The sequence below is a fragment of the Cebus imitator genome, unplaced genomic scaffold, assembly GCF_001604975.1.
Source record: "Cebus imitator isolate Cc_AM_T3 unplaced genomic scaffold, Cebus_imitator-1.0 Scaffold129, whole genome shotgun sequence".
In the NCBI taxonomy this organism is placed as follows: domain Eukaryota; kingdom Metazoa; phylum Chordata; class Mammalia; order Primates; family Cebidae; genus Cebus; species Cebus imitator.
Genome location: NW_016107444.1, coordinates 6,197,439 through 6,211,971, shown reverse-complemented (window position 1 = coordinate 6,211,971; position 14,533 = coordinate 6,197,439). Strand labels below are relative to the sequence as shown.

General features: G+C 50.9%; 1 protein-coding gene across 1 annotated transcript in view; it reads right to left on the bottom strand.

Moving 5' to 3' along the window:
- LOC119473025 (collagen alpha-1(III) chain-like) overlaps positions 1 to 518 on the bottom strand; it is a 21,919-nt gene extending 21,401 nt beyond the window's left edge. The window contains exons 1-3 of the mRNA XM_037742825.1: positions 479 to 518; positions 238 to 375; positions 51 to 125 (exon numbers count right to left, since the gene is read on the bottom strand). Coding sequence (XP_037598753.1) covers positions 51 to 125; positions 238 to 375; positions 479 to 518 — 253 coding nt within the window. The remainder of the gene's footprint in view (positions 1 to 50; positions 126 to 237; positions 376 to 478) is intronic.
- Between the last annotated feature and the right edge of the window lie 14,015 nt (positions 519 to 14,533).

Genomic DNA, 14,533 nt, shown 5'->3' with positions numbered 1-14,533 from the left:
GGAGTTGAGAAGTCCCACCGAGTCCGGGGCGCAGCGGAGGGGCGCCGGACCAGAGCGCCCGGTTCTGAGCAGCCGCCGGTCCCCGTGGGAGGTAAAGCCACTGCCACCTGGTCTCAGGCGCTTCGCTGCGAAGCGAGGTGGCTGGATTGGAGGGCTTCTGGGGTCACTCCAGTGAGGGCAGGGTTCTAGACTAATCTCTCCGTGGCAACCCAAAGGCCCAGAAACCCAGAGCGTCACCTCTCTTGCCCGGGGCCGGCGGAGGGCTCCCGACGGAGGGAGGGTTCGTCTCAGGCCTGATGATTCCCGGTGAGGACTTGGGCAGAAACAGCCCCAGGCGCAGGCCCAGCCCACAGCGGCAGCGGTGTGCGGCCAGCACTTGGAACCCAAGAGGTCAGGGCCACTCTGCCCTTGTCACTGTCCCTCATGTAGCAAGGGGGCGTGAGAGTAAAACAACTCTCGGCAGAAGGGAAGGTCAGACCTCGAGGAACGGCGTAGGGCTGGCTCTTCTGCCCTTGCATTGTCCAGAATGAGCCCCGGGGGGCAGTGGGGCAGTGGGAAGGGGGAGGCTTCTGGATACCTACGTGGGGCCCAGTCTGGGTGGATCTGGGTGGCGGCGCCTTGCCTGTGAGGTGGGCAGGGCAGTTTTCTACTGAATCATCTAACTCTGCAAGTAATGGCCGCCCTTCCCCAGGGAGCCGTGAGGCCTCGGCCAGGACCACCCCGCTGTTGCCTGGCTTCAGGACACAAAGTGGGGAAGACTGCAGATTCGGGAGAAGGAACCTGAAGTGTTCTCCCAGGCCCCGACACTGCCCCTGCCATGCCAGTTGCGGAGGCTCACGGAGTCGGACGGCGCAAGGCCCTGCACTTAGCACCTCTCCTCATCCAACCCCACAACGGCCGAGGAGACACGCACCATCCCTTCTCACGTGACAGAACTGAGGTTCTCCGTGGTATACGTGACTTGTTCAGCGCCACACAGCTGGTAGTAGTGAAGCCAAGATTCAAATCCAGTTTTCCGACTCTAAAGTCAAAAGCACAGGCCAGGTGCAGTGGCTCACGCCTGTAATGCCAGCACTTTGGGAGGCTGAGGCGGGCAAATCGCTTGAGCTCACGAGTTCAAGGCCAGCCTGGGCAGCATGGCGAAACCTGTCTCTACAGAAAACACAAAAATTAGTGGGGCATGGTGGCACGTGCCTGTAATCCCAGCTACTCAGGAGGCTGAGGCAGGAGGATTGCTTGAGCCCAGGAGGCGGAGGTTGCAATGAGTAGAGACTGCGCCACTGCACTCCAGCCTGGGCGATAGAGCCAGACCTTGTCTCAAAAATAAAACATCCCACGCTGGGTGCAGTGGTTCACCCCTGTTATCCCAGCACTTTGGGAGGCCAAAGTGGGTGGATCACCTGAGGTCAGGAGTTCAAGACCAGCCTGGCCAACATGGTGAAACCCCCATCTCTACTGAAATACAAAAATTAGCAGGGCCTGATGGCGGATGTCTGTGACCCCAGCTACTCGGGAGGCTGAGATGGGAGAATCACTTGAACCCCAAAGACGGTGGTTTCAGTGAGCCGAGATCACACCACTGCACTCCAGCCTGAGCGGCTGAGCAAGACTCCGTCTAAAGTAAAATAAAATAAAATAAAAAATTCTGAGGCACAATAAAGCAATGCCAAATCCAGGAGTCCTGCTTCAGAAAGCATCAGGACTAACCAGATTTCACTGGTCAATAGATGCAAACAACTGATTTAGAGCACGCTTCCCCACCAGTAAATCAAGCTCCAGGTCAAACAAAGCTAGGGGGCAAAGCACCTCTACCTTGGTTGGTCCTGCTCCTAGAGCAGCCCAGCCCCCCATTTCCCCAGCCCCCATCTTCCTAGTTTCCCTCAGACAACCAGAGCTGTCCCCCATATGCACCTCTAGTGTAGGGTCATCTGGAGCTTTAGGCTCAAAGGAAAGAGCGAGGTCTCCTGCTTCCTTCCCCCATCCCACGCTGTTCCTCACCCATCCTGGACCGTCCCCGCCATGGGGTGGAGTGCTGGGGCTATGCTGGGATGTGTCTGTGACACTGATCATTGTGGCCAGAGAGACACCAAGGGAGACAGCTCTGCCACCAGGGAGCTGACGTGAGGAATGAGCCCCAGACGAAACACAGAAGTCTCAGGAGATTGGGAGGAGGCCACAGGGATAACCCCAGCCCTCTCACTAACGTGCCTGAGCCAGCTCGTCCTGCCTCTGGAACTGGAGGAGCACTGCCCACAGCAGAGTGGCCCGGCAAGGAGAAGGGCTTGTCGGGTCTCGCTGGGAGCGGAGGTGGGCCAGGCTGCCAGGGGGAGGCTTTGCCCTGAAGAATCTCTGCCGTGAGCCAGTTGCACTGTGGGGTAAGCAAGAGGGCTAGGAAGGCCACTGCTGGGGAGCCCGCAGCCCGGCTCACACCTGCGGCCGCCGCTAAGCCATGAGTACTAGGTGCGGCTGAGGGATTGGGGTGAAGGTGTTTTCCTCCTAGTTCGTTTTTTCAGCTATGATGATTATTTACGCATTTGTTTTTTTGAGACAGAGTTTCACTCTGTTGCCCAGGCTGCAGTGCATTGGCACGATCTCGGCTCACTACAACCTCTGCCTCCCAGGTTCAAGCAATTCTCCTGCCTCCGCCTCCCGAATTGCTTGGATTACAGGCACCTGCTGCCGTGCCCAGCTAATTTTTGTATTTTTGCTAGAGATGGGGTTTCACCATGTTGGCCAGGCTGGTTTTAAACTCCTGGCTTCTTCTGGCCACTGCTCCTGTCTAGCTGGTATTGTGGCCAAAAAATATTAAGAAAAAAAAATACAAGGCCGGGCGCAGTGGCTCAAGCCTGTAATCCCAGCACTTTGGGAGGACGAGGCGGGTGGATCACGAGGTCAAGAGATCGAGACCATCCTGGTCAACATGGTGAAACCCCGTCTCTACTAAAACTACAAAAAATTAGCTGGGCATGGTGGTGCGTGCCTGTAATCCCAGCTACTCAGGAGGCTGAGGCAGGAGAATTGCCTGAACCCAGGAGGTGGAGGTTGAGGTGAGCCGAGATCGGGCCATTGCACTCCAGCCTGGGTAACAAGAGTGAAACTCCGTCTCAAAAAAAAAAAAAAGAAAACTACTATTGCAACTTTTTAGTGGGAGGTAAACTGAATACAGTGGATCTGAATGATTTCTTTTTTAATGAAAGAGGACAATAATAGAATAAAAAATGTGAGAATGTTTGGCTGGGAGCAGTGCCTCATGGCTGTGATCCCAGCACTTAGGGGGGCTGAGTCAGGTGGATCACCTAAGATCAGGAGTTCGAGAGCAGCCTGGCCAACATGATGAAACCCTGTCTCTACTAAAAATACAAAAATTAGCCGGGTGTGGTGGCATGCGCCTGTAACCCCAGCTACTCGGGAGGCTGAGGCAGGAGGATCGCTTGAACCCAGGAGGTGGAGGTTGCAGGGAGCTGAGATCATGCCATTGCACCCCAGCCTGGGTGACAGAGCAAGACTCTGAAAAAAGGGAAGGAAGGAGGGAGGAAGGGAGGGAGGGAAAGAAGGAAATGTCAGAATGTAATTTTTGAACTTTTTATTGAAGTGCAGCGTACCTCCAGAGAAGCGCAAAACCCTTGCATTCTTGCAGTTAATATACCCAGCACCCAGATCAAGAAACAGAAAATAACCAGCACCCCAGAACCCCACCCTCGAAATATAATTTTTTTTTTTTTTTTTTTGGGACGGAGTTTCGCTCTTGTTACCCAGGCTGGAGTGCAATGGCGCGATCTTGGCTCATCGCAACCTCCGCCTCCTGGGTTCAGGCAATTCTCCTGCCTCAGCCTCCCGAGTAGCTGGGATTACAGGCACGCGCCACCATGCCCAGCTAATTTTTTGTATTTTTAGTAGAGACGGGGTTTCACCGTGTTGACCAGGATGGTCTCGATCTCTTAACCTCGTGATCCACCCGCCTCGTCCTCCCAAAGTGCTGGGATTACAGGCTTGAGCCACCACGCCTGGCCCTCAAAATATAATTTTTAAAGAGGTTTTATTATACATCTTTTAGCATGCCCTTTATATACATGGTTTATTTTTAACTTTCTGACCCCCTTGCCCTCCTGCCAGAATATACACTCCACCACAGCAGGGGTTTTGTTCTAGACACAGGCAGCTAGAACAACGCTGGGCACAAAGCAGGTGGCACAGACACCTGTCCCATGAATGAGAGTGCGGCACAGGTAGTAAAGGCGTTGCTTCTGCGGCGTTTTGGTGTCGTCATCGTATCCACACAGGAGTGCTCTCCATCTTAAAGTCCATTTCTTTCTGCAGGTCACAGTCAAGAATTCTGAGAGCCAGTGCTACGGCTTGAGAAGGTCAAACTAGCTAAGATTCAGGCCGGGGAGACCAGCTTGGGCTAAGAACAATACACGACCAGCCTCGGGCTTCCGGAACCTCGGCGTGCGGCAGAATGACCTGAGCTTCTTGGTGAACTGTACATTCTGATTCAGCAAACTGGGGGGGGATGCTGAGATCCAGCATTTCCATCAAGCTTCCCAGGGACTACAGGTGCCGGAAGTCTCAGCGCACCACACACAGGAGCCACGCAGGAAGCTGTAGAAATGCTGCCGTCCAGGCCACACCGTAGAGCCTTGACATTGGAATCTTTTGGATGAGGCTTGGCATCTTCATTTTATTGTTTTGCTTTTGTTTATTTTTATTTTTGTAGAGACAGGGTCTCAAGATGTTGCCCGGGCTGGTCTCGAACTTTTGGGCTCAAGCTATTCTCCTGCCTCAGCCTTCTCAACGTGCTGGGATTATGGGCGTGAGCTGCCCAGCCAGCCTTGGCAGCTTTTTCTATTTTTTTTGAGACGGAGTCTTACCCTGTCGCCCAGGCTGGAGTGCAATGGTGCAATCTTGGCTCACTCACTGCCACCTCCAGTTCCCAGGTTCAAGCGCTTCTCCTGCCTCAGCCTCCCAAGCAGTTGGTATTACAGGCGTGAACCACCACAGCTGGCTAATTTTTGTATTTTGAATAGAGATGGGGTTTCACCATGTCGGCCAGGCTGGTCTTGAACTCCTGACCTCAGATGATCCACCTGCCTCAGCCTCACAAAGTGCTGGGATTACAGGCGTGAGCCACTGTCTTCGTTTTTAAAAGCTCCCTGGCTGAGTCCGACCTGCTACCTGAAGTGGAGGTGCTTGGCTGCAATGCAAACTCCACAGGGGGAAGGAGGAGGCGGCTTTGCTCCCAAGGGCACCCCCAGGGCCTAGAATGGGGCAGGGAAGTGAGGGGTGGGATCAGGACCATCTGACCTGACAGAACACACCGTTTCTGAGTCAGGAAGAGCTCATTTGCCTTTTAGCGGAGGTGAAGCGAGGGTTTTCTGAAGGGATTCGTAGGCGTGGTGCGTGTCTGCTGACCCCGGCCACACGCTCCCAGGACCGGGAACAGAATGTGCTTTCACCCTATTGCCAAGTCCCAGGTGCTGGCGCTGCCAAGGGGGCTGTGCTCACATGCCCCCGAGCAAGTCGGTTTTCAGAACCTTACTAGGCCATTGGGAGGAGGCACTGCCAGCTGCTCCCACACACCGGCCCCCTCTGCCCACCTAGCAAGAGCCAGACAGCCACGAGATGACAAACCCTGAGGTCATCAGGGGCTGTTCTGAGCCGAGCGTCCTGGGCCCCGGTGCCCCCTGGCGGACACCTGGCGTTGTGGCTGATAACCAACAAATGAGCCCGTGAGTCGAGTTACCCCTGGTCTGTGCGTGTTCAGGCTGTCAGGCACGCTCACACCAGACGGGGCCTCATACACACAAGCAAGAAACCTCTAGCGCGGCACGGCAGCTCACGCCTGGAATCCCAGCACTTGTGGGGCAGAAGCAGCAGGATCAGTTGAGCGTGGGAGTTCAAGGCTGCGGTGAACTGCACTCCAGCCTGGGTGACAGAGCATCATGGGGTCCTGGACGGAGTCTCGCTCTGCCGCCAGGCTGAAGTGCAGTGGCGTGATCCCGGCTCACTGCAACCTCTGCCTCCTGGGTTCAAGCGACTCTCCTGCCTCAGCCTCCCGAGCAGCTGGGATTACAGGTGCTGGTCACCATACCCAGATCATTTTTGTATTTTAGTAGAGATAGGGTTTTACTATGTTGGCCAAGCTGGTCTCAAACTCCTAAGCTCAAGTGATCCTCCTACCTCGGCCTTTCAAAGTGCTGGGATTACAGGCGTGAGCCACCGTGCCTGGCCAAAAAAATTAATTTTTTAAAAAGAGGCTGGCCGGGCACGGTGGCTCACACCTGTAATCCAGCACTTTGGGAGGCTGAGGTGGGCAGATCACCTGAAGTCAGGAGTTCAAGACCAGCCTGACCAACCTGGTGAAACCCCGTCTCTATAAAACAAAAAACAAAAAAAAAGAGGCTAGGCACGGTGGTTCACACCTACAATCCCAGTACTTTGGAACGCGGGACGATTGCTTGAAGCCAGCAGTTCGAGGCTGCAGTGCGGTATCATCACACCACTGCACTCCAGCCCTGGGGAACACAGCAAGACTCTGTCTCAAAAATAAATCAATCAATAAATGAACTTCTAGTGGAGGAGCCAAGGCTCACCACATGAAGGATGGGCTCCTTTGATTCTTCACTTACTCCTCCTTTAACACCCTGAAATCTGGCTTCCCCCGGAACCATGGTACTAGGTGTAGAAAGTGTAGCAGTCACGGCTTGCCTTTAAATGTGAGGCGTTTTTCACTTCTGCACCTTTCTTCTGCCCTCGCCTTTGCTCAGATCTCTGCATTGCAGCGCAGACACTGCACAGTCTCTGAGTGTTCCTCCTCCTGCTGCATTAGTGAGCCTCCCAGGCAAGCCCATACCTGCTACTTTTTTGGCTACCCTCTCTAGCTTGGTAAGATCATTTCCACCCACTGCCACTCCCCAACTCCCCTCCCACATCTCAGCGAATGAGGCCCGCAGGTACAGGGCTCCTGCATCTGGCTGCCCGCCTGAACACTGTTGTTGAATTGACACTGGACTTTTGTTCCACCTTAGGAGGTAGCAACAGAACCCAAAATCTCAATTCCAGTTCTTCCCTACTCCCCTCGCTCTCTCATTGGTCCAGAAAGCAGGCTCGGGTTCTTGGCAGCCTCCTTTACCCATCTCCTTCAGCACCTAATATGCCTCCACCCTCCCGCCTCCTCTCCCGACTCACTTCCTCTTGGCTACCACTTTATTCCACTTCTAAAGAACCTGTGTCAGCCAGGCGCAGTGGCTCACACCTGTAATCCCAGCATTTTGGGAGACTGAGGCAGGTGGATCACCTAAGGTCAGGAGTTCGAGACCAGCCTGGCCAACATGGTGAAACCCCGTCTCTACTAAAAATACAAAAAACCAGCTGGGTGTGGTGGCGGTCACCTGTAATCCAAGCTACTTAGGAGGCTGAGGCAGGAGAATTGCTTGAACCCAGAAGACAAAGGTTGCGATGAGCCGAGATCACACCACTGCACTCCAGCCTGGGCAAGAAGAACATAACTGCATCAAAAAAGAAAGAAAGAGAGAAAGAAAAGAAAGAACGAACAAACCTATGTCCAAGTCCTAGCTAAGAAAGAAAGAAAAGAACGAATGAGTGAAGGAACCTGTGTCCATGTCCTAGCTTCTCCATGTTCATTTTTCCAGCAGTAATCAAGCACGTTTGGGATGCCAGACACCTACCCATGAATTGGCTTGCATGTGAGCTGGATCAAATCCTTCCCTTAGCCAGCCTCTGCGTCGAAGACATGATCCCCTCGCTGGGAGATGTAAGAATTAGCCAAGATAGCACTGTGATATTCACACCCTTGAATGGTGTTATTACAGCAAACATTGTGTAGAAGACCTTGCCCACTTCAGCCCCTGTACCTCCCTGTTAATCTTCCTAAAACATCAATTTCATCATGTCACTCCCTTACTCAAGAACTTAGCATTGCTCCCTAGTTCCCTGTAGGTGTAAGTGTTCTGCAAGTCACAGCAGCCCTTAGGGGACAATTCATCACAACAGCAGACTGAGAAATTGGGGCTAGAAGGGCCAAAAAGCCAAAAGACACACAAAGCCACAGTGAAGACAGGTCTATGGGTTAAAATTCAAGGAAATTCCATGTCTAGAAGACAAGGCAATCAGTATGTCAGAAATCAGGGAAGCAGGTGAAGTGGCGATACCCGTCGCCCTCAGCAAGGATGCCAGTCTGTAACGTCTGCAGAGACGGGCTTGTCCATAGAAAAATGGCACGTTCCTGGAACATTCGCTGTGGTTGTGCCAGACACCTCACTGTCAGCAGACCCAAGGAAGGTGACTGGGTGGTTAGGCCCAGAGGAACACTCTGGGGGGAGCGCAGGGCACCTAGGAGATAAGTACAGCTTCAACGGCCTCACCAACAGCACCTCTGTGTTCCTGGGATGCGGAGGAAACCATGATAAAATAATACATTTAGGCCGGGTGGGGTGGCGCATGCCTGTAATCCCAGCACTTTGGGAGGCCAAGGCAGGTGGATCACCTGAGGTCAGGAGTTCAAGACCAGCCTGGCCAACATGGTGAAACCCCATCACTACTAAAAATATGAAAATTAGCCAGGTGTGGTGGCGGGCGGCTGTAGTCCCAGCTACTCAGGAGGCTGAGGCAGGAGAGTCATTTGAACCCAGGAGCAGAGATTGCAGTGAGCCGAGATTGCACCACTGCACTCCAGCCTGGGCGACAAGAGCGAAACTCCATCTAAAAAACAAAAGCTAAAGCCACATTTCTGTAGCAGAACGTTGCAGAAAGTCAACAGATAATATGTAAAACTGGAAACATTTTAAGTCTGTTATTTAGAAATAAAGAAGTAAATACCAAAAGAAACTGCCAAAATAATTGAAAACCCTGGCTTCTGAGGACTGGGGAAAGTCAGAGCTGTTCTTTATTATAGACCTTGAAGTACTGTTTGAGTTTTTAAAACTATGCATAAGTATCGTATTGGTAAAAAGCAAAATTAATGGGAAAAACATCTTTTTAACTTGAAGTAACTGGCATCGCCATTAAGCAAACATCATTCTGGATATCTCTCTGTACATAGATCCAGGTAGAAAGATGGTAGGTGGGTGGGATATGAGAGAGCTAAAGTAAATTCGGTAGAAAGACACAGTTTTCGAGCTTCACCCATGTTCCCTGGATTTGGGACCGGTACGCAGCTCACACCTGAAGCTGGACGGCAGAGCGCGGCCTCGGCCACGGGGAGGCAGGCGCGGACCGGGGCAAAGGGGGTCAGACGTGCCTGTGTGCAGTGGCGCCTGGTCCTGGAGGCCCAGAAGCAGGAGGGCTGGCAGATCCCAGGACTTAGGAGGTGCATCGACGGCACCAGGGCCTGTGGGCAAAGATCCCCCACAGGGAGGATTTCCAGAGGCCTCGAAGGCCCTCCTGCACAGGACACTGGCACTGGGCCATCTGCTGCACCAGAGAGAGCCCACACAGCCGGTGACAACCGCAGTGGTTAAGCAAGACCTTTCCTCTCCTCTTCCACATCTCCGATGCGGCAGAGGCAGCGAAGTCAGTAAAGGAGTAAGAGTCAGATGCGGAAATAACAAACCCATGCCTTTTTGTTAAAAAAGAAAGAAACAAAAAATTTGAGCCACGCACGGTGGCCATGCCTGTAATCCCTGAGCTCAGGAGTTTGAGACCAGCCTGACCAACATGGTGAAACCATGTCTCTACTAAAAATACAAAAATTAGCCAGGCGTGGTGGCGGGCCCCTGTGGTCTCAGCTACTCAGGAGGCTGAGGCAGGAGAATTGCTTGAACCCGGGAGGTGGAGGCTGTGGTGAGTAGATATCGTGGCTCATGCCTGTAATCCCAGCACTCTGGGAGGCCGAGGCGGGTGGATCACCTGAGGTCGGGAGTTCAAGACCAGCCTGGCCAACGTGGTGAAACCCCATCTTCAAAAAAAAAAAAAAAAAAGAAGAAGAAGAAGAAAGGAAGAAGGAAGAAAGGGAGGGAGGAAGGAAGAAAAAAAAGTTTAAAAACAAAGTTCATCGGCCTCTCCCTTCCCTCCACTCCCCCACCCACCCCCCGCCCCATCTTAATAAATAATAAAGTTCATGCAGGCTTACTAGAGGATAAAGGAAAAAAAATATATAGTTCAGAGGGAGAAAACAGTGCAGACTGCTCCAGCCCTCACATTTCCCAGACCCTCGAGCAACTGGTATTTAAAAAACAATCAAAGGCTTTAAAAAAAAATAGTTTAAAAAGACCAATGACACCTTGTTGCACTGAACTTTAAAACCCACACAATAAGACCAGTTTTTTATTGATAACTATGAGTTCCAGGAAAAGCTATGGGACCTATCCAAGATATATGAAGTCCAAACAGGGAAATTTATCATAGAAAATAAAGAACACTGGTGTGAACAAAAACAATGCTGGCCGGGCGCGGTGGCTCAGGCCTGCCCTGTGATCCCAGCACTTTGAGAGGCCGAGGCGGGTGGATCACTTGGGCTCAGGAGTTCGAGACCAGTCTGGCCAACATGATGAAACCTCATCTCTACCAAAAATACAAAAAATAGCTGGGTGAGGTGGTACATGCCTGAAATCCCATCTACTCAGGAGGCTGAGGCAGGAGAATCGTTTGAGTCTGGGAGGCGGAGGTTGCAGTGAGCTGAGATTGTGCCACTGCACTCCAGCCTGGGCAACAGAGTGAGACCTTGTCTCAAAAAATAAAAAATAGCTGGGCGCGGTGGCTCACGCCTGTAATCCCAGCACTTTGGGAGGCCGAGGCGGGTGGATCACGAGGTCAAGAGATCGAGACCATCCTGGTCAACATGGTGAAACCCCGTCTCTACTAAAAATACAGAACATTAGCTGGGCATGGTGGTGCATGCCTGTAGTCCCAGCTACTCAGGAGGCTGAGGCAGGAGAATTGCCTGAACCCAGGAGGCGGAGGTTGTGGTGAGCTGAGATCGCCCCATTGCATTCCAGCCTGGGCAACAAGAGCGAAACTCCATCTCAAAAAAAAAAATGATAAATAAAAATAAAATAATAAAATAAAATAAAAATAATGCTACTTTCTGCCTGCACACTGAGTCCTTCTCATTTAAAAACCAGTTGCGTATGACTATAAATATATGATACTCTTTTTAAGGGTTCTGTTATGCAAATGGACTTTTAATTTGGCATGCTGAGATCCATCCTCTCTGAAACCAGATAGAGTTCACTTCAACCTGCACATACGCTCCATTGCAGGAAGACACAGTTTCTCAATCCTCCTTCATGGACAGTTTCATTGTTTCCAGTTTGTTGCTGTTGCAGACAATCCTGTGATGAACATCTTGTGTAGCGTCTCCTTATGAGAACACGGGCAAATCTCTCCTCCCGTTTAACTGGAGCTGACATACATCCCAGCCACCATGGGCCTTTTCAGACACCTTTTGCAATGCCAAACGCTTTTTCCAAAATGAGTGTATCCGTTTTCACTCTCACCATCAGCGTTTATGAGTTTGTGGGAGGTTCTTACCTTCATTTATTAGATCTATTATTATTCTTATTTGAGATGGAGTCTTGCTGTTGTCATCCAGGCTGGAGTGCAATGGTGAGATCTCAGCTCACTGCAACCTCCACCTCCCGGGTTCAAGTGATTCTCTGCCTCAGTCTCTCAAGTAGCTGCAATTACAGGTGCCTGTCACCAGGCCTGGCTAATTTTTGTATTTTTAGTAGAGACGGGGTTTCACCATGCTGGCCAGGCTGGTCTTGAACTCCTGACTTCGTGATCTGCTCACCTTCGCCTTAGCCTCCCAAGTGCTAGGATTACAGGAGTGAGCCCATGCCCAGCCATCTTTTTGCCTTTCATGGGGGTGAGGGCACAACCTCTTTGCTACACTGCGTTCATCTCCAGAATTTTGAAGGCCGCTCTGGAAGCTTCCAGCGTCAGATTGGACTGTGCGCGTGATTGGTTCCTTGCTGCTCCTCTGCTGGTCACCACCCACCTCCTCATCTGGCCCATTTCGCGGGTTGGGAAGGGAGCTAACCTTCCAGCCCCCCACATTACCGTTTAAGCATTCTGCATGTTAATCATGTACCAGACACTTAACAAGGCCTTCTGTCTACAAGGTATGCATAAAATGCTTCATCCACACCCAGAAGCATTTGCCACACATAACAGAGGGAGCATTTCTGTCACACAGGAACATGGCTTGCCTCAAGACATTCAAGAACCCAGTAGACAAATATGGGAAAGACAATACCGTGATAAAGTTCTAATACCTTGACTTGAGTGATAGTTACTCTTACATTTCTCAAAATTCATAAAGTTGTACATTTAAGATCTGTTGCAGGGGGAAGGGAGAAGGGAGGGAGAGCATCAGGACAAACAGCTGATGCACGCAGGGCTTAACACCTAGGACGTGGATTGACAGGTACAGCACCGCCATGGCACACATTCACGTAGTTTACCTGTGTAATACACCCGCACGTTCTGCACATGTATCCCGAAACTTAAAAAAAAACCTGTTCATTTTGTTGCATGTAAGATATAATTTGATTTTTTTTCATGCAGCAAGGTAAAAGCATGCAGCGCTAATGGTAGCATAAAACGATTAATCACTGTCGATTTTCACCAGGCGCGGTGGCTCACGCCTGTAATGTCAGCTCTGTGGGAGGCGGAGGCAGGCAGATCACCTGGGGTCAGGAGTTTGAGACCAGCCTGGCCAACATAGTCAAACCCCATCTCTGCTAAAATACAAAAATTAGCCGGGTGTGGTGGTGCTCGCCTGTAATCCCAGCCACTCGGGAGGCTGAGGCAGGAGAATCGCTTCAATCTGAGAGGGGGAGGTCGTAGTGAGCCAAGATCACGCCATTGCACTGCGGCCTGGGCAGCAAGAGTGAAACTCCATCTCGGAAAAAAAAAAAGAAAAAACCTGTCAATGTTCTTCCTTCCTGGTGTAGGAATGTGCAGATGCAAAACCCAAGAAACAGGAAAATCCTGGGCATTTGGAGGACTAGCAAGTAAGAAACAATAGCTATAATTTGAAAATTATATATATATATATATATCCGGCATTATATAGTGTTTTTTACCTGTATTATTTCAATTCATCCTTGAAACAATTTTTTGAAGTAGATACTTCTTATTCAGTACATACTGACTGACTTCGCTGTGTTAAGTACTGTGCTGGGAATCCAGGAGTTATGAAGTCAGACATAGTAGCTGTTTCTTTATTTTTTGTATTTTTGAGATGGAGTCTCGATCTGTCGCCCAGCCTGGAGTGCAGTGGTGCAATCTTGGCTCACCGCAACGTCCCCAGGTTCAAGTGATAATTCTCTCTCAGCCTCCTGAGTAACCGAGACTGCAGGCACGCTCCCACACCCAGCTAATTTTTGTATTTTTTTTTCGTGGAGACGAGGTTTCACCATGTTGGCCAGGTTGGTCTCCATCTGCCAGCCTCAAGTGATCTGCCCACCTCAGCCTCCCAAAGTGCTGGGATTACAGGCGTAAGCCACCATGCCTGGCCTATAGGAGCTATTTCTAGGAAGCTTAAATTATTTACCAAACAAAGAAACTGGCTGGGAATAGTGGTTCATGCTGTACTCTAACACTTTGGGAGGCCAGGGCGGGAGGATTGCTTGAGCCCAGAAGTTCGACACCAGCCAGCCTGGGAAACATAGTGAGACCCCCGTCTCTACAAGTAAGAAAACTAGCCAGGCTTGGTGGCTTATGCCTGTAATCCCAGCACTTTGGGAGGCCGAGGTGAGTGGATCTCCTGAGGTTGGGAGTTCGAGACTAACCTGACCAACATAGAGAAATTCCATCTCTATGGAAAATACAAAATTAGCAATTGTGAATCCCTGGATTCAAGGAATTCTCCCACCTCAGCCTCCGTTGGCTGGAGTGCAGTGGCACGGTCTCAGCTCACTGCAGCCTCCACCCCCTGGATTCAAGGGATTCTCCCACCTCAGCCTCCCCAGTAGCTAGGATTACAGGCGCCTGCCACCACGCCTGGCTAAGTTTTGTATTTTTAGTAGAGATGGGGTTTTGTCAGATTCGCCAGGCTGGTCTTGAATTCCTGACCTCAGGTGATCTGCCCAGCTCAGCCTTCCAAAGTGCTGGAATTACATGCATGAGCCGCGGTGCCCAGTCACAATTTTTTGTTTCATTTTTAATTTTTTGTTTATTTATTTATGAGGTGGAGTCTTACTCTTTTGCCTCTGGAGGTTGAGGCAGGAGAATTGCTTGAGCCTGGAGGCGGAGGTTGCAGTGAGCTGAGATCGCGCCACTGCCCTCCAGCCTGGCAACAGAGCAATACTCCATCTCAAAAAAAAAAAAAAAAAAAAAAAGATGCTTCTCTAGGTCCTCCATATTTCCATATAATTTTTAGTGTCATGTTGTCAATTTATGTTAAAAAGCCTGCTTGAATTTTGGTGGGGGTCGTGTTAACTCTATAGATCAATCTGGGAAAAACTGACCTCTTAACAATTGCTGTCAATTCCATGTCTTTGCCCCCCTCCCAAAGTTACACGTTGAAACCTGATACCCAGTGAGGTGGTATTTGGACGAGGGGACCTTT